The sequence below is a fragment of the Epinephelus lanceolatus genome, chromosome 14 (assembly GCF_041903045.1).
Source record: "Epinephelus lanceolatus isolate andai-2023 chromosome 14, ASM4190304v1, whole genome shotgun sequence".
NCBI lineage: Eukaryota > Metazoa > Chordata > Actinopteri > Perciformes > Serranidae > Epinephelus > Epinephelus lanceolatus.
The window spans coordinates 19983800-20005463 of record NC_135747.1 but is presented as its reverse complement, the minus strand read 5'-3'; the positions used below and the strand labels follow the sequence as shown (position 1 = coordinate 20005463).

Here is a 21664-nt window from a genome sequence, read left to right as displayed (position 1 = left end):
TTATCCAGAGTAATGACACCAGTGTTTCTTGAAAGGCATGCCACTGTTGAAAATTCAGTTCACAGTTGAGGCAGAAATCTCTGAGACAAATGTCTCAAACCCTGGACGAATGAAACTAAAACCATCTGCGTGCCTGGATGTTGCTAAAACTGCTTTCTCATGTCGGAGCTTTGTAGGAATCATAGTCAGATTTTTGATTTTCACAGAACAACAAGTTAGAGAAACCCAAGTGATGCATGTTGAGTTTGTAATGGTGATAGAGATAATGTGACAAACACGTTCAAAGAGACTCTTTTTGCTCAGTGCAGTCCTGATAATACATTTGTGCCATTCCTCTGACACATTCCTGAGCCTCCAGGGCTTTAACTTACCATCACTTCTGTTGTGTTGTCATGTTTCCTTGGCACAGGAACTGGAGCTTAACTGAGGTCTGGGTTTGTTGAGGATAACACTATGTCTTGCAGACATTGAAAAGGCAGGAAGCTGACCTCAAGTTGCCAGAAGGAAAAAAAGATATACTTTGTTTTGATTTTCTTTTTTTGTCAAGTCAGACCCACTGCTTTTGAGGAAGCCTTCATTTCCACTTTGTTGTTCCCTGCAAACACACTTTCAACAAGACGATGAGGTTCCTAACCTGGAGACTTTCTCATTATGTGAAATGTGTCTTCCTGTTTATTCTGTTTGTGAAACGCCTCTGTGTCCAAACATCACTGCTGATCTTGCTTTCTTTCTCTTCTCTGCGCCTTTCTTTCTTTCTGCACCCCCCCCCCCCCCCACCCCCCCCCCCCCCCCCCCTCCCCCCTCTCTGTCCAACCCTTCCAATCCCCACCCTGGAGAGCAGTGTGTCCTCGTTCTGGTGATGCTCTGTCGCCACCACTCAGTGTGGGGCCTCTGAAATATTCATGCTGACACACATATACACACACACACACCTAGAGACACACACACACGGGCACAAACACTCTGAAACCCTTCATCTTTTTTTCCTCCCTGTCAGTTTGCCCATATCAATAGAAGATTAGAAAATATAATTTATCTCGCAGCAGGTTTGAGGAGGAAAAGCTTTACACACACACATACACACACACAGTCACACTTCACAGTAAAGGCAAAGACGACTTCACTCCTCTTCACATTCCCCTGAATTCCTGCAGTACATACAGTTTGATATTTACTTCATATTTTTTCAGTTTGCATTTGAAATGATAATCTTGTGTTCAAGTGCAGAATCAGTTATTCATGCACAGTGACAGTCGTTCAGGGAGAGCAGTAATTTTTCAACTATTTATCAGTTCATAGCTCGGCAAAAGTCAGCACATTCGAAAAGGTGAAGGTGAAGTCACGCTGCACTGTGAATGGCAAGTACAGTTTAGAGGCCAGAGATATAAGCTGGCATACAGCAGAAGAAATCATAAAACTCTTATTACAGCGCCAGCAGTGTTCAGATTTGATCTGTGACCTCAGACTGTCTACCCATCTGAAACGGAGAGGAGCAGAAGCAAAACCCCAGCAGAGAGCACATCAACACGCAGAAAGGTTATTACGCTGCCAGTGGTTTTGATATGTAACCTAACATTATTGGCCTGTCGGGTTGACAGAGGCATGCAAGCAAGGATATGGCTTAGCAAATCATCATGTGAACTGTGATTTGTGTCAGAGCAGGTGCTGCGGTGTGATTCAGTGCTCCCTATTTGTCAGCAGGGAGGAAAAGTGAGCCGGTGAAACAGCATTTAGATGGTTAGTTTCACTGCAGAGTTTACATGCTAAAGCTCTCAATGGAGCTGATGGGAAATGAAACCCTGTGCTGTGCAAATGTGTGTTGATTTTCCAGCATCCTCCTAATTGATCTGGGATGGAAAAAGCGATGCAAAGTGACAGGCGTGTCATCACATGTGCCAAATTTAATGTACATTTCATAAAAGTGCATGCACTGTGCATTGTAATAATTAAATCCATAGTTCATGGGAGCATAGTGCCACTGTGAAGCAAATAATGTGTTTGCACTGAACCATAACCCTCAGATGTTTTATTGTGGTTTTTCACACAGAGAAACCAACAGTAATACAAAGCTGTTCTGCTGCGTTGCTATTAATTTACAGCGTGATGTCTTCCCCCACGTTTTCTATAATCCCATGATGAATTTTGCTGCTTTTGAATTACGTAGTACTAAGGATCAGTCACATGCAGAAATGAGCACACAGCACATCTGAGACTGAGTCTCATCTTAGCTGCAGATTTTCCAGAAATATAAAAAGTGCACACTATTACTGTTAAGTATTAGTGTAGGTATTCCTATTTACATATGGCTATAATTGTTTTATAAGCCGTAACCTCCCTGTAGATTACTCTAGACTTTGATCCAAGAAAACTTCAAGGTCTTGGGAAACTGGTTATCGCTGAAAATGAAACATCAAGGATGGGACTGTTTTGCCAGTGGATACCCTAATATGCTGGGGAATTATAAAGAGGCACTAGCTGAATAGGGTCAGAGGTCAGGACCGTCTGCTGCCAGGAGCCTCAAAGAAACCATCGGGGATTGGCTCTTAACATGCACATTCCCATGGAGACGAGCACCCCTTCCCATTCGCAGGGTCCTTGTACCGCTGCTGGTTGTCATAGCAACAGACAGGACGTGACATTGTTGCATAATATGCTGTTTTTTTTCCTCTTCTTCCTTGTTCTGACCTTATTGACGGGCTATTTTCTAATCATGTCATCTCTCTGCGGGTGTAGCAGTTGACAGAGGTACTCAGGTCAGAATGAAAATTGACAAAATCTTGAAACAGACAATCACAGTCAGGTGGTGTAAACTGAGGATGATTGCTGTAGTTTATTTGATAAAGCTGTCATGGAAATAAAGATTGGTGCAGTGCTCGGTGCAGAGAAGATGCAGTGGCAACACTGACTGTCATCTAATTCTTTGTTCTTTTGTTAGGGAAAACCCTCAAACTTTATTATTTTACTTAATTTCTGACCAACAATCTGTAGTTTATCAAATTACTTTTTTTCTCATTGGGACTTGTTTTAAGACCCACTGGGGTCAAACTAATTGTACAACACAATCTACCTCACATCTCCTAGTCACTTTGAAGGTGTCAGCAATTGCAAGCGTGGTACGTAGCTTGCTTGTTAGCGAGCACTGTGCATCAACCCGGTCACAAGAATAAAGTGCTGGCATTGTACATTTCTGCAAACCATGGATATGTTACATTTGTACATGTCATACATATCATATGAACATTTGTAAAGTGACACAGATCAGATTACATGTATGTGAATTGAGTTTCTTATCAGGAGGAGTATGGACTGGTGGATGGTGTGATACCTACTGTTCACACTGTTCAACACCAACAAACAACAAAAGCAAATATTTTTAACGACACGTCGGGGCATTTCCAACTGTCTTTGATGTGACAGAACTGGGTATTTTTTAATGACACTTTTCCGTTGCAGTATTTGAGATGATCAAATCGGGTATTTTAAGCCAAAACGTGACGTTTCCTAACCCTAACCAAGTGGTTTTGTGCTTAAAATCTGACCACATGATAACCACAGTACTGTCACAACATAACATTGAAAATGGAAATGAAATGTGCACACGGTTTGCAGAAATGTACAAAGCCAACATGGAAGAATTTTACACTTTCTCCAACTATTTATATTTCCTTTTTTGTTTGGGTGTATAATTTTGGATGCAAGGGACATACAAAAAAGAGGAACAAACGAAAAAAAAGAAATTGCAGTAAGAGCTAGGTCTCACTCCGAAGTCATTGAAATCTGACTCTTGGACAGTGACTTGCAGCATCAGAAGCCAACGAAAAAAGCTGTCCTTTAACGTCTGCATGATATGCGGCCGGTTGCCATTATAATTTAACGGTGCCTGACGGCATCAGGGGGAAAACCGGCGAAAGTCCGAGTGGGGTGGGCGGAAGGGATGGTGGATGGGTCCAACAAACCACAACTTTCACCCAAGAGAGCGGTGTTCGCGTCCTGTAAGATTCTAAAGCCAAACCCCGTTCTTTTTTCCTAAACCTGTGTTTGTTGTTGAAAGAAAAAAAGTCAATTTGCAGTGTTGTACCGACAGTGCGTTTATTTTGAAAGAGACAGTATGTAAATGGTAAATTTCCTATGAAAAGTGAAGCATATTTTGAAAGAAAACATTGCATGTAACAGGCAGAACTTGACATGGTGTCCCAGAACGTCAACAACCAACGCACCCAGGGTACCTTGCATGTCGTGACGAGGTCGGAGTGACAATGTGTTGGCAGTAATAGACACATGGTGAAGACTAAACTTCCAAATCACTGCAGAGCTAACAGATATCTTGATTGAATAATATTTATTGTTTACAAAAAAACAGAAGGGAAGAAAAAATTAAAAGTAAGGCAGCTTTAGAGACCAAAACATTTGAGCATATTGTATCTTCGCTCTGTCATTATCCTTCTTGGCAGTGCAGTAGCGTCCCTTGTCAAGCATTCTCAGTTCGATCTCTCTCCTGAGTCAGGGTGCCTGTGGTGGAACTAAGCTGCAGTCTTCACAATCTGTTTCACCCTTAGAGTCTGTTTTTCCAAGACAGGCAATTATGAACTGGAATTCCTCCAATTACTTTTCAGGTTTTTGACCTACTCTGCATGGGATGCAAACTGGTGCAGGGTTTTTTTGTTTGAAATTGCAGATCCGTGTGCAGGTGCATATCCAAGATTGTTTTGTTTATTTGTTTTCAACTGTTTTTCTCTCAAAAAAGTGGCATAATAGTCATAGAAATACCAACACAAAGTTTGCGAGTGCGGGTACCCCATTGGCACCAAAAAAGCCTCCACCATGGTGCGTCCAGGTCCCCCCCCCCTCTGATTCATTCTTCAATGGCTCCTTGTATTCTAGCTATAGATTGTTCCATGTGTAGTATGTTCAGGAAAGACATCAGCTATTGTGTCTGGGCGAGTGAATGAGGAGGATTCCAGCTGAGAGCTAGCGTTTCTTTTCTTTTAGCTGCTGTAAGACCTGCAAATAGAATATAGGATTTGGAGGCTGACAGATCCAGTGATGGGATATCGTTCAAAATCAACAGCCTGGGACAACAGCGTATAAGCACACCCAGTAAATCCAATAGGATACAAGATACTGTTTTCCAGAATGAGGCCACACAGGGCAGTCCTAAAAGTACATATGCTTTAATGAGCCCACAAGGCCAAGAGTACATAGATGGCAAATTGGAGAGAGTATGATATCCAGGACTTTGAAAGATTTTGCTATTTTCCTTTGAACCTCCGCACTTAACGTAATGAGAAAGACTGGCATATGGTACATGACCATCTACTCCTTTATGTACTTTAATATTGATCCAGAAGTAGATTTAGCATTTCCAAACATTTCCTTATTTGAATAATAACTTCAAATTTAGGGGATTGTGCAGCCTTGGCAGAGACATGCACTCTTTTAATGGTTTCTAGTTTCTAATACATGCTGTAAAAAGTCAAGTTGTTTCCAGAGGCTTTTCCTCAACTTTATTCATCTTACCCATTTAGTTTAAATCTTATCATATTACCATTTCTGCAGCAACTTATAATGACAATCCGTTGTCAGGGAGTCACAAGTCTGCAGGGCAGCAGGATGGCGTGATGCGTAGGATCGCTCACTGAACCAGACAGCTGAGTTTCTTCTGCCAATAGCCTAAGTACCCATTCAGTTAAAGTTTCCTGTTCTAGGAGTGCTGCTCTCTGCACCTGGGTGAGGGGAAATGACTTTAGAGATCAATACAGCATCAAATATTATCCTCACAGTTGTTATTATTGTACTTGACATAGCCATGTAGTGCATTGAAACACCCTGTATTAAAGCTAATCAACTTTATTTAGCTCTGAGTGAGGCGCTCCGGACCTCTTCCTCAGGGAACACCATTTACACAGTATCATTAAAATGTTTAATACTATCTTATAGTTCATCTTAATCTATGCTAATGCTTTTAATTCCTTATTAGTAGTGACAGGGAAGCCCAGAGGCACAGACTCAGGGGTTGTTGCTGACATATAAGGCATCTGATGAAAGGTACGTTGGCGAGGGCTTAAAAGCAATTATAGCAGCTGACATTTAGATGTCTTATGACACCTGGAAATTTCAAGCAATTAGGGTTATTACTTTCCATCATTGCTAAATAGTTAGTTGATGCAAATGGATGTTTAACCAGTGTGTGTACAATTTGTGACATTCTCCATAATGTGAATGCAAAGATGTTTGTTTTTACGGCGGTGCTGGTGGGGTGCTTGTGGTGACCAATAAAGCTACAGGTTAAATTCGAATCGGCTGAGCACTAGGGGTTGGAATCTCTATAGGCAACTCACGGTCTGATTTGATTCTGATAACGAGTGCAAAGTCGCAATTCGATCCGTTATAAAAGTAAACAGATTCTTGGGGGGAGTGTGGTGCAGTGGTTAGCAGTGTTGCCTCACAGCAAGAGGGTTCTCGGTTCGAACTCCAGCTGGGGGAGCCTCTCTGTGTGGAGTTTGCATGTCCTCCCTGTGTCAGCGTGGGTTTTTTCCAGGTGCTCCGGCTTCCTCCCACAGTCCAAAGACATGCAGGTTAATTGCTGACTCTGAATTGCCCATAGGTGTGAATGTGAGTGTGAATGGCTGTCTGTCTCTATGTGTCAGCCCTGTGATAGTCTGGCGACCTGTCCAGGGTGAACCCTGCCTCTCACCCAGTGTCAGCTGGGATAGGCTACAGCCCCCCACAGCCCCCAACAGCAGAAGCTGTTACAGAAAATAAATGAATGAATTTATTCCATCATCTCCAAGTCTGAGGCCATTGTCCTCTGTCGGAAACTGATGGTTTGCCCTCTCCGGGTTGGGGGAGAGTTACTGCCTCAAGCGAGGGAGTTTAAGTATCTTGGGGTCTTGTTCACGAGTGAGGGTAGAATGGAGCGTGAGATGGATCAGCGGGTCAGTGCGGCTTCTGCAGTGATGCAGGCGCTGCACCGGTCCGTTGTGGTGAAGAGGGAGCTGAGCCAGAAAGCAAAGCTTTCAATTTACTGGTCCATCTGCGTCCCAACCCTCACCTGCGGTCATGAACTCTGGGTAGTGACCGAAAGAATGAGATCACGGATACAAGCGGTGGAAATGAGTTTCCTCCGTGTGGTGGCTGGGCTCAGCCTTAGAGATAGGGTGAGGAGCTCGGACATCCGGAGGGAGCTCGGAGTAGAGCCGCTGCTCCTTCACGTTGAAAGGGGTCAGTTGAGGTGGTTTGGGCATCTGATCAGGATGCCTCCTGGGTGCCTCCCACTGGAGGTGTTCCGGGCACATCCCATGGGTAGGAGGCCCTGGGGCAGACCCAGAACACACTGGAGGGATTACATATCTCATCTGGCCTGGGAACACCTTGGGGTCCCCCAGGAGGAGCTGGAAAGTGTTGCTGGGGAGAGGGATGTCTGGGTCGCTTTGCTTGACCTGCTGACCCCGTGACCTGGCCCCGGATAAGCGGATGAAAATGGATGGATGGAGGGATGGGTGGATTATTCCATCCTCCTCACCAAAACAGTTGCCCAGCTAAGAACGTAAACACGACATATATGTCTACATCCACTTTGTTTCACCACCCAATGTGTTCAGCCATAAGGAACAAACAGCCCGCACATAACAAAATTGTTTCAGGCAATGATAATGTCGAAAACTGGGTTTTAAATTTCAGATTATTGCCTCTTCTGCATCAAGACACAATCTTTCAAGCAATAATCACTATGCATCTGAGAATCATTTTTTCCCTCACCGCTGAGTTCTTCCTTTTCTAGCTGGCCAAAATATGACAGACAGTGCATTATCATTTTAGTGACCACTGTTAAACTTACATTTTTTGTTTTAGCAAAAATGCATTATGATTGTTTTCTTGAATCCCACTTCTGTCTAGTTTTTCTTTCACCAAAGCATGCAACATTTCATACTGACAAAAATCCATTTTGAGTTTGACTGCTCAGTGCCCCATGAAGTTATATTGCTAAAAATCACCACGGCTGCTCCTGTGTGGGTTTGTGTGTGTGTGTGTGCCACAGTGCATCAGCACCTACTAAGTCAATAAGGATTACCTCCCCTGTGCAATCAGGCAGGCAATGTGTGTGTGTGCAGTTTGTATGTTTGTGTATGTGTGTGCAAGAGTAAACACAGGAGAGGCTGGGAGAGAGAATATGTGAGTATTTCATCTTTACCCTGACATGACAAGTGCAGTGACCTGAAGGAGAAAAAAAGACTAAGGTAATGGATCCAGGGTAGAGGAACTGAGGCCGTGAAAGTACACTAGGTATTGAGTGCAATCGTGTAACTACAATAAAAGAGGCTTATATGTACAGTACAGGCCAAAAGTTTGGACACACCTTCTCATTCAATGCGTTTTCTTTATTTTCATGACTATTTACATTGTAGATTCTCACTGAAGGCATCAAAACTATGAATGAACACATGTGGAGTTATGTACTTAACAAAAAAAGGTGAAATAACTGAAAACATGTTTTATATTCTAGTTTCTTCAAAATAGCCACCCTTTGCTCTGATTACTGCTTTGCACACTCTTGGCATTCTCTCCATGAGCTTCAAGAGGTAGTCACCTGAAATGGTTTCCACTTCACAGGTGTGCCTTATCAGGGTTAATTAGTGGAATTTCTTGCTTTATCAATGGGGTTGGGACCATCAGTTGTGTTGTGCAGAAGTCAGGTTAATACACAGCCGACAGCCCTATTGGACAACTGTTAAAATTCATATTATGGCAAGAACCAATCAGCTAACTAAAGAAAAACGAGTGGCCATCATTACTTTAAGAAATGAAGGTCAGTCAGTCCGGAAAATTGCAAAAACTTTAAATGTGTCCCCAAGTGGAGTCGCAAAACCATCAAGCGCTACAACGAAACTGGCACACATGAGGACCGACCCAGGAAAGGAAGACCAAGAGTCACCTCTGCTTCTGAGGATAAGTTCATCCGAGTCACCAGCCTCAGAAATCGCAAGTTAACAGCAGCTCAGATCAGAGACCAGATGAATGCCACACAGAGTTCTAGCAGCAGACCCATCTCTAGAACAACTGTTAAGAGACTGCGCGAATCAGGCCTTCATGGTCAAATAGCTGCTAGGAAACCACTGCTAAGGAGAGGCAACAAGCAGAAGAGATTTGTTTGGGCCAAGAAACACAAGGAATGGACATTAGACCAGTGGAAATCTGTGCTTTGGTCTGATGAGTCCAAATTTGAGATCTTTGGTTCCAACCGCCGTGTCTTTGTGAGACGCAGAAAAGGTGAACGGATGGATTCCACATGCCTGGTTCCCACTGTGAAGCATGGAGGAGGAGGTGTGATGGTGTGGGGGTGTTTTGCTGGTGACACTGTTGGGGATTTATTCAAAATTGAAGGCACACTGAACCAGCATGGCTACCACAGCATCCTGCAGCGACATGCCATCCCATCCGGTTTGCGTTTAGTTGGACGATTATTTATTTTTCAACAGGACAATGACCCCAAACACACCTCCAGGCTGTGTAAGGGCTATTTGACCAAGAAGGAGAGTGATGGAGTGCTGCGGCAGATGACCTGGCCTCCACAGTCACCGGACCTGAACCCAATCGAGATGGTTTGGGGTGAGCTGGACCGCAGAGTGAAGGCAAAGGGGACAACAAGTGCTAAACACCTCTGGGAACTCCTTCAAGACTGTTGGAAAACCATTTCAGGTGACTACCTCTTGAAGCTCATCGAGAGAATGCCAAGAGTGTGCAAAGCAGTAATCAGAGCAAAGGGTGGCTATTTTGAAGAAACTAGAATATAAAACATGTTTTCAGTTATTTCACCTTTTTTTGTTAAGTACATAACTCCACATGTGTTCATTCATAGTTTTGATGCCTTCAGTGAGAATCTACAATGTAAATAGTCATGAAAATAAAGAAAACGCATTGAATGAGAAGGTGTGTCCAAACTTTTGGCCTGTACTGTATATGATAGTGCAAGTACTCCTGCACTTAGGCCAATGCACTATACAGTACAGATGTTTGAGAGTAATTTTTACATCAAACCCTCTCTTGCCCGATTTTATGTTTCCCCTGAAGTCTGGGTCTTTGCCAGACAGACAGCATACATGCAGATAGGAGCAAGAAAGAGGCCAGACAGATTTAGCGTGGAGTCACTCAACCCTAATGGAAACAGCGGAAAAGGAGAGACTGTGTGTGCACACTCACACTTTTGCATGAATTACATAGCCTCAGCAAGAGATGTCATGATGGAGACAGAGAGCAACCCTGATGACTGCATAAAAGATGTATTATAGTACGTGTTTCATAAAATAATTATGATGCTTGAGTAAAATACTGCCATTTATGCCACTTAGAGGATGCTCCCGTTTAAGTGTATCTAACAGAGTCTATACACCTAGTAGGTCTTAATTTGGGTCTCCACTTGAAAAGAAGCCATTGGGATTTAGTGTCTGAATGGGTGTAGCTGTGTGTGGGTGTGTGGTTAACAGTAAGAGGCTATTCCACTGCAACTGTTCACGTTTTTGCACACTTAAAATGTGCTATGCGTACTTTTAGAATTTTCTCCAATGCTGTAAATCTGTGATGTTAGGGTAGAGTGTGATACAGTGATTGACTGGATTTGCCCCCGGCTATCTTCACACAAAATATATGAAACACAGCTGTCTTTGATCGCCTTTATTAGCTGATGGCACAGATATGACAAAAAAAAAGGACCAAAGTGGAAGCTCCAGGCACATTTTCATCCAACAAAAGTCCTCAAAAGAAACTGAGAAAGAGGAAAGGATTGGAATTTCCAGGCAGATTGTCTGCAGCTGATACCACACTCCTAATTGATCTGCTTGTGTCTTTTGGTGACCCAAAGGACACAAGGAGATCAATTAAGAATGAAGATATCAATACCGAGTTGTATTATGTAACAGTACATCCCGACATACCATCTCCTTTGATGGGAGGCTGTGTTACACTGGGTACAAAAATGAATTTTGAAACCAGTAATTGCTCATAACCACCAAACAGTGTAATAGCGAAAGCTGCCCCATGGCATCATTTACAAATTAAAGTCAATTAAATATAGTCAGGGGCGGCATGGTGGTGTGGTGGTTAGCACTGTTGCCTCACAGCAAGAGGGTTGCCGGTTCGATCCCGGGTGTGGGAGCCCTTCTGTGCGGAGTTTGCATGTTCTCCCCGTGGATTCTCTCCAGGCAGTCCGGCTTCCTCCCACAGTCCAAAGACATGCACATTGGGGACTAGGTTAATTGATAACTCTAAATTGTCCGTAGGTGTGAATGGCTGTTTGTCTCTATGTGTCAGCCCTGTGATAGTCTGGCGGCCTGTCCAGGGTGTACCCTGCCTCTTGCCCGATGTCAGCTGGGATAGGCTCCAGCCCCCCCGCGACCCTCAAGAGGATGAAGCGGTTAGAAGATGAATGAATGAATAGTCAGTGGAGTCTAATTATATACAGTAGGTAATAACACTGAATTTCTGGTGCAGGATGCTTTTACATTAAAACTGTGTTGGGTTAGGTTGATGAACACAATGTATGCTTTTATTAGAGGTTACAATCAGTCAAATTGCTTTTATTCAGAATAACAAACAACACTGCAGTCCAGATTGGGTATGTAGTGTGTCTGGTCATGCTGGTCTCGTCTCATAAGTTTTCCCTTCCAAATGGAGAAGATTATTGCGCTTATAGACCTATGTCTTAAGAGTTGTTGCTCCTGATATTCCATAATAGTATAATCCAAAATAGGCTTTTAGTTGCTCATATTTACCAGCCATGACAAGCATCAGCTGTTATTGTTTTCATCACGTGAGTCTGTGTGTGTGTCATTGTGGCAGAATGTGGTCTTTGTGAAACCAGTTGAAATGGGAACTACCACAAAAGCTATTTGAATATTCAAGCAGGTGTTAATACGTCTGTCTGCATGTGGTCAGATTTTATCAATGAGCGTCACAACCATGCAAGACGCAGTCACGTAACTTTACAGATGTGTTGTTGAGATCAAAATGAAGGTGGGGTTTGTGCTATGCAAATTTGTGTCACTGAGGATAGCGGAGGAATGATCCACCTCACTCTGCCCAAACCTAACCAAAGCAACCAGTGAAGGCAACAACGCAATTATGTGTGACTTTTAATAAAACGTAGATTGATGAGTTATATAAAAATTCAACCCCTGTACAGTTGTCATGAGTGTTAGAATTAGCTGTAGAGACTAAACCATTTATTGTACCAGGCTACAAGAATGTTGGGTATTGTTAATATGGGGGTCGATGGGGACTGACTGGCTTCCGGAGCCAGTCTCAAGTGGCCATTAAGGGAACTACAGTTTTGGGCACTTCCACGTTGGCTTCATTTTTCAGTCCCTGAAGCTGCCATTAGGTGCACTCAAAGCAAAGTGACTGGAAACAGGGTAACAGGTAGTAGCGAAGAGGCCATTGATCCCCCCCACTTTATGCCCCTGGACCACATTCATTTAAGTCACAGATTGCTGTATTGTGGCTGTTGTGATCCCATTGCAAGATGGTCTCTAGTTTTATATTGTTTTTACACTTAAGCATACGTTCCAGTAGTATTTCCTTTACGTTGTTATTGCTGTATTGAAGGACAGTCTTGAAGGATGATTCATTCTTTTATCTCTGTCACAGACTTGCTCTAATGTCTCAGCTTTACCTTGTCAAACCCCTTTAAGATCCACCAAACACCCTCCTGACTTACTCATGTTGTGAGACTTTAACTATCATACTCAGGTTTTTTTGCTTTATAATGCTTTATAATGTATGATTTACTAAAGTTCTAGCATCAGCTGCACTAAATGCCCATGTGCAAACCATTATATTCATTATTTGCAGCATGAACATTCAATACATGTAATACTCTATTATTTTTGTTCTGGGTGACTGTTTCATAACAGTAGTGAAACATGATACATGGTCATTACTGCAGCATCACTTTGTATCAGTCTTTCTTGATATAGCAGCAGTAAGTGAGTATTTGCTGATGTATTATTTCAAGTGGGTGATTAGAGCAGCGGCAGATTGGGACTAAGTAGAGATGCAAACGTTTAAGGGAGTTTTTGGAAAAACCCGTGCTTTGCGGCACAAACACAAGGCTCACACACAGTCTTGTGCCACAATTTCCCACAACATGCAAATGTATGCAAATGCATTCTGGTGATCGTTCCATGGCAACCATTATGTGTGCGCTGCAGATCTTCTACTACCAGTCAAATACTTTCCCAACTGTTGGCAGCAATTTGTTGCAACCTCCTTACTGTACATCCAAGTGAATGATAGTGGCTGAATTGCTATATTTTAGTATGCAGTCATTTCAGCTGCAGCAGTAGTTGTCAGAGCGGCCATGCTGTGCTGAGATGTTTCTTTTTTTTTTCAAACTTGTAATGCATGCTTACTGCTCTGTCAGCACTCACAGCCAATTACTTAAAATGAGCAGTCAATAATCACTCTTTCGTTCATTCTCACTCCCGCCCTCTCTCTCCACCATTCTTTCTTTCCGTACTTCCTGTTTGCAGGTAGACACGTCCTAATGGGTGACGCCCACTGATCCAGTTTGCCCCTGCATATCCCCTCCACCCCTCACCCCTGCCCTCCTCTGTTCTCCTACACGCCACCTCCCTTCACTTCAGTCACCATGACTTCCACCAGCCAACTGCTGGGTTTGGCTGAGGTGGGGCTGAAGTGCGACCAGGAGATTGAGAGGAGATATGAGATCGTTCCCTCAGTGGTCTGCTCCATGTGCTGCCTCTTTGGAATCATCTACTGCTTCTTTGGTGAGTGATGATGTACTAAAAGCTTTCCTTGAACACTCTGAGCTGTTACTCACCAAAACGCACCTAAAAAGTTCTCTTGCATTTAATGGGATCTCTGAAAAATATGATTTCACAAAAAGTTTGAAACGTGTTGTAGTGTTATTTCAGAATGGGGTGTGTAAGTCTGTTAAAAATACAACTTGCCACTTTTGCCTGTCAGCTGCAAAAAGCTCTCCACCATTAGTTAGAGTACTTTTGCTGCTCTATTATTGGCACAAGTGGTCTGAGTGTCTTTTTATCCCAGTCCCATTTTATATAGAGAACCTACGGAAACTAAATGCTTCCTGTTCAGTTTTAACAATAAAGCAAGTATGCTCATTACCCAGCATGTCAAACTATTCCTCTAGCATTAGCTTTACAGAATAATGTCAAAATACATACATAGCATTCATACATAAGTTTGTGCTTGCTTTGCTGTGCTCATCTAAAAAATAAACTATAAAGCCCCAAACTGGACATCCTAGGCATTAATTATTAAATCTAAAAAGAATCAGGGAATTGATCCACAACATAAACATATTAAGAAAAAATGGAATTAGCAAGGAAAGCATGTATTGCAAAAATCAATACAGAATAGAGGAACATTAGCCTACAATGAAAACATTAAAGTAATACTGTAAAAAAATATGGAAAATATATCATATCAAGTATCAAGTATAACCGAAAAAAATCTGCCAGTAGAATAAATTAGAGACAGGTTGGAAACACTGGAGAGTGACATGTAGCTGAGATATATTCCCTATATGTGTAAGTGCCAAGAAATAATTGGCAAGTGCTAAGACATGCAGCCCTGAAATCTAATTTCTAGTTCATTCCACTCTGTTGGCATATGATATTATTGATTTAAGAGCAGTACAGAGAGCTTGTCTTGTTTCTGGCTATGTGAATCAGTAATGAAATCTCATTCCTACAGACAATGCTATTGTGGCTATATGTTCATATGTTTCCTTAGAATTACATCCTATTAAATCCTTGAATATTCATTACCCTTGCACCCTATCCGCAATTGCTGTCATCAGCAGACATGCTAAAAGGATTGGACTGCCTGCTGCCTTTTAAAGTGGAAAAAAATATATTCTGCGCCTTATTCAAAGGCATGTTCCCGTTTCTTTCAACTAAATGTTGCAACAGCACTACTGAAAGAAAAAAAAAAGCACAGAGATTTGCAATTAATCAAAAATACCAGGCCTAACTGGCAGTGGACCCCTGTTGGTTCTTTTTTGTTTTGTTTGGGTTTTTTTTTTCTTCCATTCCTCTTTGCCATCAAATGCCCAGACTCATACTTAATGCATGGGTCTATTCATATGGTAAAATGCAGAGTCCTTACTTGCAGCTTAATTTTGTGCCCAGTGAATGACTGTGTTTGATTGCATTACAAGTATTAAGGGCTCATCCTAATGAGTTTGGATGTTAAGTCATTACAGGAATGTGTAATCAATAAATAATTAGAGAGAGCGAGATGCTGTGAATGGTTACAGGCTTTTTACATTAGACTTGTTTTTGTTGCAACAAAAAATGATGGATTAAAATTTGTATTCCCACTTGGATAGAGATTGGCAAAATCACATAAAAGTCCTCAAACAGTGACATTGCATTCAAAGTGTCTCGTGCATTTTTGTACAAAGGTATAATTAATATTAGTAAATTGCCTTGGGTTGGCTTATGGGCCTGTGTAATCATTTACTCAGCTATTTTCTAGTTAAACAGGCAGTGGCAGGGATTTTCATCACGCCATGGCTGTGTGAATTAATGACAGCTTTGCAAGGACTGTAGGTGTGCAGAATCAGATGCATACAAATAGTTTTTAAATGTTATTATTTGCCTTTACTAGGGACACTTGCACTCTGTTCCAGTGACATGGTTTGCATCAGCAACCCCGACCGCCATGCTTTGTTGCAATTACCATCACAGTGGATTTACACATACTTTTATTGACATTTTGATTTCTAAACAGGAACTCAACATACTGTAAGCATTAGAGCCATACAATAATGTACAGAGAAATTGACAGATCAAAAATACTGAATTATATTGTGTAGAAAATATATAGAATTACAATTTCTTGAAAGCAACCTCTGGGCTCTTTTTGGGTGAATATTGATGTATGTTGAAGCTCGTAGCAGATGTGTTGCATACAAATAGACAGAGAGAGACCCACTGAAGCATACAGACAGCATTAACATTCACTGTATATGTCTTGGTAAAGCATAGATGTCAGTCTCCGCATCACAAACAGGTTGCCCAACAAGTTTATTTTACAAAGTTGACAGCATGCAACAAGACCACAGCGGACTCACAGCCATGAGATAAAATTGTTGGATGGATAAAAAAATATGTAGTGAACATTGCTATTCCTAGATCCTCACCACTAGTAGGGCAGAAAATGTCAAGTTTGCCCGTAGGGTGGTGCCAGACAAATCTCACTTTAAATGCACTTTATAAGCTTCGGTTGTACTTGGAGTATGCTGCTAGCATTAGTATGCCAACAATGAAATAATTGCATTTACCAAGTTGTTAAAGTTTTCTGTGTCTGCTTAATTAACACCAGCTCTGAAAGTCCTCCAGTTTACAAAAACTCCAATTTAGAGAATCAGCACTGATTAAAACAGTTTTTATATATGCCTCCAAAACATTAAAAGCAAAAAGTCACATTAAAAGACAGAATGGCGTCAGTTTACATCAAATACTTAAGCTCCTTGGTCCTTCACCATCTGTTGTCTGTTTGTTTCTGTGTTTGTGTGACAGTCTACTCTGAAAAAAGAGAGTTGCATATTCACCCTCAGTGCCAGAACTTGCTCTGTAACCAAACAAAATCCCTGTTCTGCAAATGAGATACAATGCATATAGTTGACGTTTCTCAGAAACCCCACAGTCACATTTGAAATGGCATTTCTGCGGTCTGAAAATTGAATCCCCCTGCTGATAGATGCCTCTTGCAACTGTAGAATTTGGATTAGTTCCAAGGTCTTGAGAAGAAAAGGTTAGCTGTCATTTATTTGATCTCGAAAAAGAAACAACAACAAAGTTGCAGTAGAAACGATGAGTGATGTTAGAGGGACAAGCTGGATGAGGCAAAGGAACAGAGAGAGCAAGGGAGGCAGACAAGAGCTGAATAAGCCAGAGCGAACAGATGGGATGGAGGGTTTGATGGCTGGAGGAAAAGTAAGGGAAGCAACAAGGAACAAAAGAGGGAGTAGGAGGGGTGGAACAGTGTGGGAGACTGGGGAAGGGAGAGGACAGTAATGGATGGGTCAGTGAAAACTGGGCAAGGAAAAGGGATCAGGAGATTAGGAGCAGTGAAGGAGAGGCATGATTTTTCAAAATGTATTTATTGATTGATGGTGGCTGATATGGAAGAACAGCGTTGGGAATTTGTGACGGCCGCTGACCAAACAAATGTCCTAGTGGCTTTAGATGCTTTGGAAATACGCCAGTTACTCCATGTTAGACGATTCATTCAGGCATCCTGTTACAGAAGACAGAAAGCATCTGTAAAAAATACACAGGGTTGAGTAGAAGGAAGTAAAGAAAGCCAGGAGAAGTGCATCAAAATAAATGAGGTATGGTCACAACGGAGGAGCACGGGCAGAGGGTTGGATGAGAGGAAGGGTATTGTTTGGCTCAGCTGTGCAATGCCTGATTACACACAGATAACAATCTGATGTTGGTTGCCCTCGAGACAGAGTCCGGTCAGAGAGAGGAAGAAGGAGATATAGGGCAAAAAGAAAGGGAGACGCAAACATTAATAATAAACATAGAAGCAAGGGCCAGGGAGATTTTAACTGTTGATATTTAAGCTTTTAATTCTTTCTTTTTCTCCCCATTTGTGCTGCAGTAAAGCACATTAATATGGAAACAAACTGGTGAGAGATAAAAAAAGAATGAAAGCCAAGGACAGGAGGGACCATTACGACGGGAAAAGAAAAAAAAAGTAGACTGAGAGCAGCTGTTCTATTCAGCCGGCCTGTTGACTAATGAATGCGGATGACCTTTTGTAATACGATGATTATCATATTTTAAAGCAGTTTCATAAAGGTTTATAGAGACAGTTTATCTGCTCATAATGAAGAAATGTCTCCCTCACCCACTGCAGAAGACTACTTTTTATTGTTTTGCTTTTCATTATGCATTATCCCTATTCTCTGTTTATGATAACACTCTTTTATTTATCGAGAGGTAGCTATCTACCTTTAATCAGCAAAAGTTAGAAAACCAGACAATATAAACATAGAAAAAGTTATATCAGAGGTCAAGTACGTGCCCCACTTTGTAAAAAGTTTTCAATAGCAACTTATAGTTGAATTGCCAGTCAATTCATACTTTATTATCCTCTATATATCAGTCACAAACCATTTGTGTGTTGCTACGTCTGCACAATCATCCATCAAGTGCACATTTTAAAGGCAATACGGTTTTAGTGAACAGATTTTCATCCAGATGCACTGCAGGCATTTTCTAGGAAGCACGTTAAGTGGTCAAAATGTTGACTGGTGGGATCTGCCAGATGAAATAAAGAGCTAGATAAAAAGAGAAATCTGGTTGGAGGATGCTAACCGTTAGCTAAAGTGTTTTATAGCCTCGCAGTCCAAATGTTGCAAGGCTGTAAAAGGTTGCTTGCGATGTACTCTATTAGAGAATGGTTCCTAAACACATATTGTGTCTGTTATATTTTGTTTTTCTTGTTGTACACTGGTCTTGGTATGTTTTTGGCATGAATGATGGTGTTGATCGATTGAGCTTGGCACCTCTTCAGGTCGATTCCACTGTATCATTCAAAAGCACTGCTTGTTGCGTGTGTGTTTGAAGAGAAACTGAGTCATGCACACACACACAGGTACAGGATGTACCATTGTTTGTATGCTCCACATAACCTCACAGCGTGTTTTTTTCCTCATTTCCCCTCCAGGCTATCGATGCTTCAAGGCCGTATTGTTCCTCACAGGCCTAATGTTTGGCTCCGTGGTCATCTTCATGCTGTGCTACAAGGAGAGGGTGATGGACACTCAGCTGAGCGTAGAGGCGTCAGTGGGCATCGGCCTGGGCATCGGGACCCTGTGTGGCCTCGTGACCATGTTGGTTCGCAGTGTGGGGCTGTTTATGGTGGGCCTGCTGCTGGGCCTGCTGGTTGGAGTGGCTTCACTGGTGGTGAGGGGACACATTTGATTGGGCAGCATTTAGATTTATGTTGCATTTTTGTACAACATCTCAAATAAAATAACATAAACAATAGGCACATTAAGAGAAATGATACAGCTGCATGTGTAAAAGCATCTTTCACATGTTCGTACGAATGATCTTTACAAATAAGGCATTGGGCTATTTTCACAGGAGAGGCTTTTTAGGCCACACTTTTGGAAAGTTTTTACCTAGAAATGTATGTCCAGGGGATCTGTAGAATCCATGCCTTTAAATTAGTAGCTTACAGCAGTAATGGCAATGTCCATCAGCCAATATAATCATCTGGCATATTAGTGGATAGGCAGAAACAAAAGCTAGCTAGCTTTCTATTTAGCTCGGTATTGATTTGTGCAGCAGGAAGTAGAGTGGTCGTCTACCAATCTAAATGTTGATGGTTCAATCCCTGGCCTTTGCAGTCTACATGTTGAGGTATCCTTGGGAAGATTCTGAACCCCAAATTGCTCCCACTGACTGTGCCATCATTGTCTGAGTGTGTGTGAATGATGAGCTCTGATGAGCAGAGCATGTATGGTAGCTACGTCCACTGGTGTATGAATGAACAGGTGAATGGTGCCTGGGTTGTAAAGCACTCTAAGTGGTTGCTAAGATTAGAAAAGTGCCATATAAATGCAGTCCATTTGACGTGTCAGAAAAGTAGTTTGCTGGCCAAGTAAAAATCAGTCCAGTAGCACTTAAAACCTCAACTCAAAGTAATACTGTACAAGTGACTTTCAGCCACACCACAAGGCAGGCCTTCAGGTTTAATTTTAGAAGCATAAGGGGTATTAGCTAAAATGATAGATTTTGCCTTTTTTTAATGAAAGATAGTGAGTTATGAGCTGTAGTGCCCATATGCATGTCAAAGTTTGCCATTACTAAACTTGAGGCAAACTCTTGTTTTGGTTTTACGTTGCTACCTTTAACAATTCTTTTCAAATTAATTTGATGTTGAACATGTTTTTGATGTCATAAATGTTGATGTGGCCCTAAGGGGCTCTAATTCTGCTCATTAAAACAAAAATAAAAAGTAAAAGAAAATAAAATACTGACTGCCAAAGTGAAATCCTCCTCTCTCTCTCTCTCCAAGGTTATGGAGGAATTCTACCACCCCAGAACAGTCTGGGTTCCTCTGGGTATTCTCCTGGGTTCTGGGACGCTATTTGCTGTCCTCACTCTTCAATGGCAGCGCTGCTTCGTCACCTTCTCCACCGCCACATTCGGCTCTGCCATTATCACTGTGACCGTGGATTACTTTATAGAGCTGTTCGCCTTGGTACACTACGTCTACGAGAGACTGAGGGTAAGCTTGTTGGTGTGTTTGTTTGCGCATTTCTGTGTAAACTGTTACTGGCATTTGAAGTCACCTTGAGGCATGTTTTTTTTTCAGTGTGTCTATGTGTTTGAAGGTGGATACATCATTACTTTGTCCCTGGGTTTTGTTATTGCACTGTTTGCCTCGGTCAGCGATTTTCATGCGTGTGTTTGTGTGACAGTGAGACAGAAAGACAGTTTGGTAGGCCGATAGATAAAATCTCTCAGAGAAATGGGAGGTTGGTGCTTTTGATATGTGTGTAGATAAGGGAAAGACAGGCTGAGTAAGGCATGGATAATATGAATAAAATCTTCATTTGGAGTATGTATCGTTTTATGTTGTTATAATGATATATATAAATACAGTCAACTTCAAACAAATTCAATTGAAAACCCATTTGTAGATAGGATACCCAAATGGAAATGTCTGTTTCTCAGCTAAATCAGTGAACTAATCGCTAACAGAACTAATGCAAAAATATTGTAAATCCAATATAGCCATGAAAACATCCTGCACGCTGCAACATTGCCTGCAACGGCTTAATTCAAAATCTGTTCCCTCATTTGATTTGTTGTTGCTGCTGGTGAATAGCGCATGTCTGTCCAACATCTCCCACAGGTGCTCAGTTGGGCTGTGGTCTGGCAACAGAAAATAGCCCCTGCAAATAATTTGCATCATTTTAAAACACATCACATAATTAAGTGACCCTTCATGCCCTGTGTGGAAGCCCTGAATTTATTCAGTTCATCCAATTATTTATTAAGGTCTTTAATTCAGTTTGTCACGGCCTGTGTTTGGTTTGTTGCCCCATCGTTAATTTAATTTTCAACCTTTATAACATGTTCAGCTTACCGTTCCGACCTCTTTTATTTACTCAACAAAGAATGGGTGAGGTTCAGTATTCAGAATGGCCCTCTTTCACAAGTTTTATTTGACTAAGCCCACAGACTTTTGCATGTAGATACGTGGGAGCCCTGCTGGAGCAGCTGTGGTTCAAACTCCTTGACTCGACCTGTTTGTATTGGTATATCTGTGTGTTTTATGTGTTGTGTTTTTTTGTGTAAGAATAACTCTTGAAACTCTAAAGAGGTTTTGAGAATCAGACAAAAGTATTATAATTTCGTTAGGAGCCCCTTATTTAGCACAACATTGACAGTCAAATTAAATTATTAAACTAAAATTCTCTGTGTAATCTTTGCAGGTGGCACCAAAGAGGCCAGTGTGCTGGTTTACTTGGGTCATCTTGGGGGTGTGGCCTGTCCTGGCCCTCCTCGGCGTGCTGATCCAATGGAAAGTCACCGCAGAGGGATTTTCTCACACAGAAGGTGAGTGATGTTGCTTTACACACACAACC

At 41.8% G+C, this 21664-nt stretch overlaps 1 protein-coding gene across 1 annotated transcript in view; it reads left to right on the top strand.

Annotated features, from left to right (window-relative positions):
* tmem198aa (transmembrane protein 198aa) overlaps positions 1-21664 on the top strand; it is a 44030-nt gene that overhangs the window by 14813 nt on the left and 7553 nt on the right. Inside the window, exons 2-5 of the mRNA XM_033617124.2 lie at positions 13524-13781; positions 18727-18965; positions 20086-20298; positions 21512-21635. Of these exons, the coding sequence (XP_033473015.1) occupies positions 13643-13781; positions 18727-18965; positions 20086-20298; positions 21512-21635 (715 nt within the window). The 5' untranslated portion in view covers positions 13524-13642. The remainder of the gene's footprint in view (positions 1-13523; positions 13782-18726; positions 18966-20085; positions 20299-21511; positions 21636-21664) is intronic.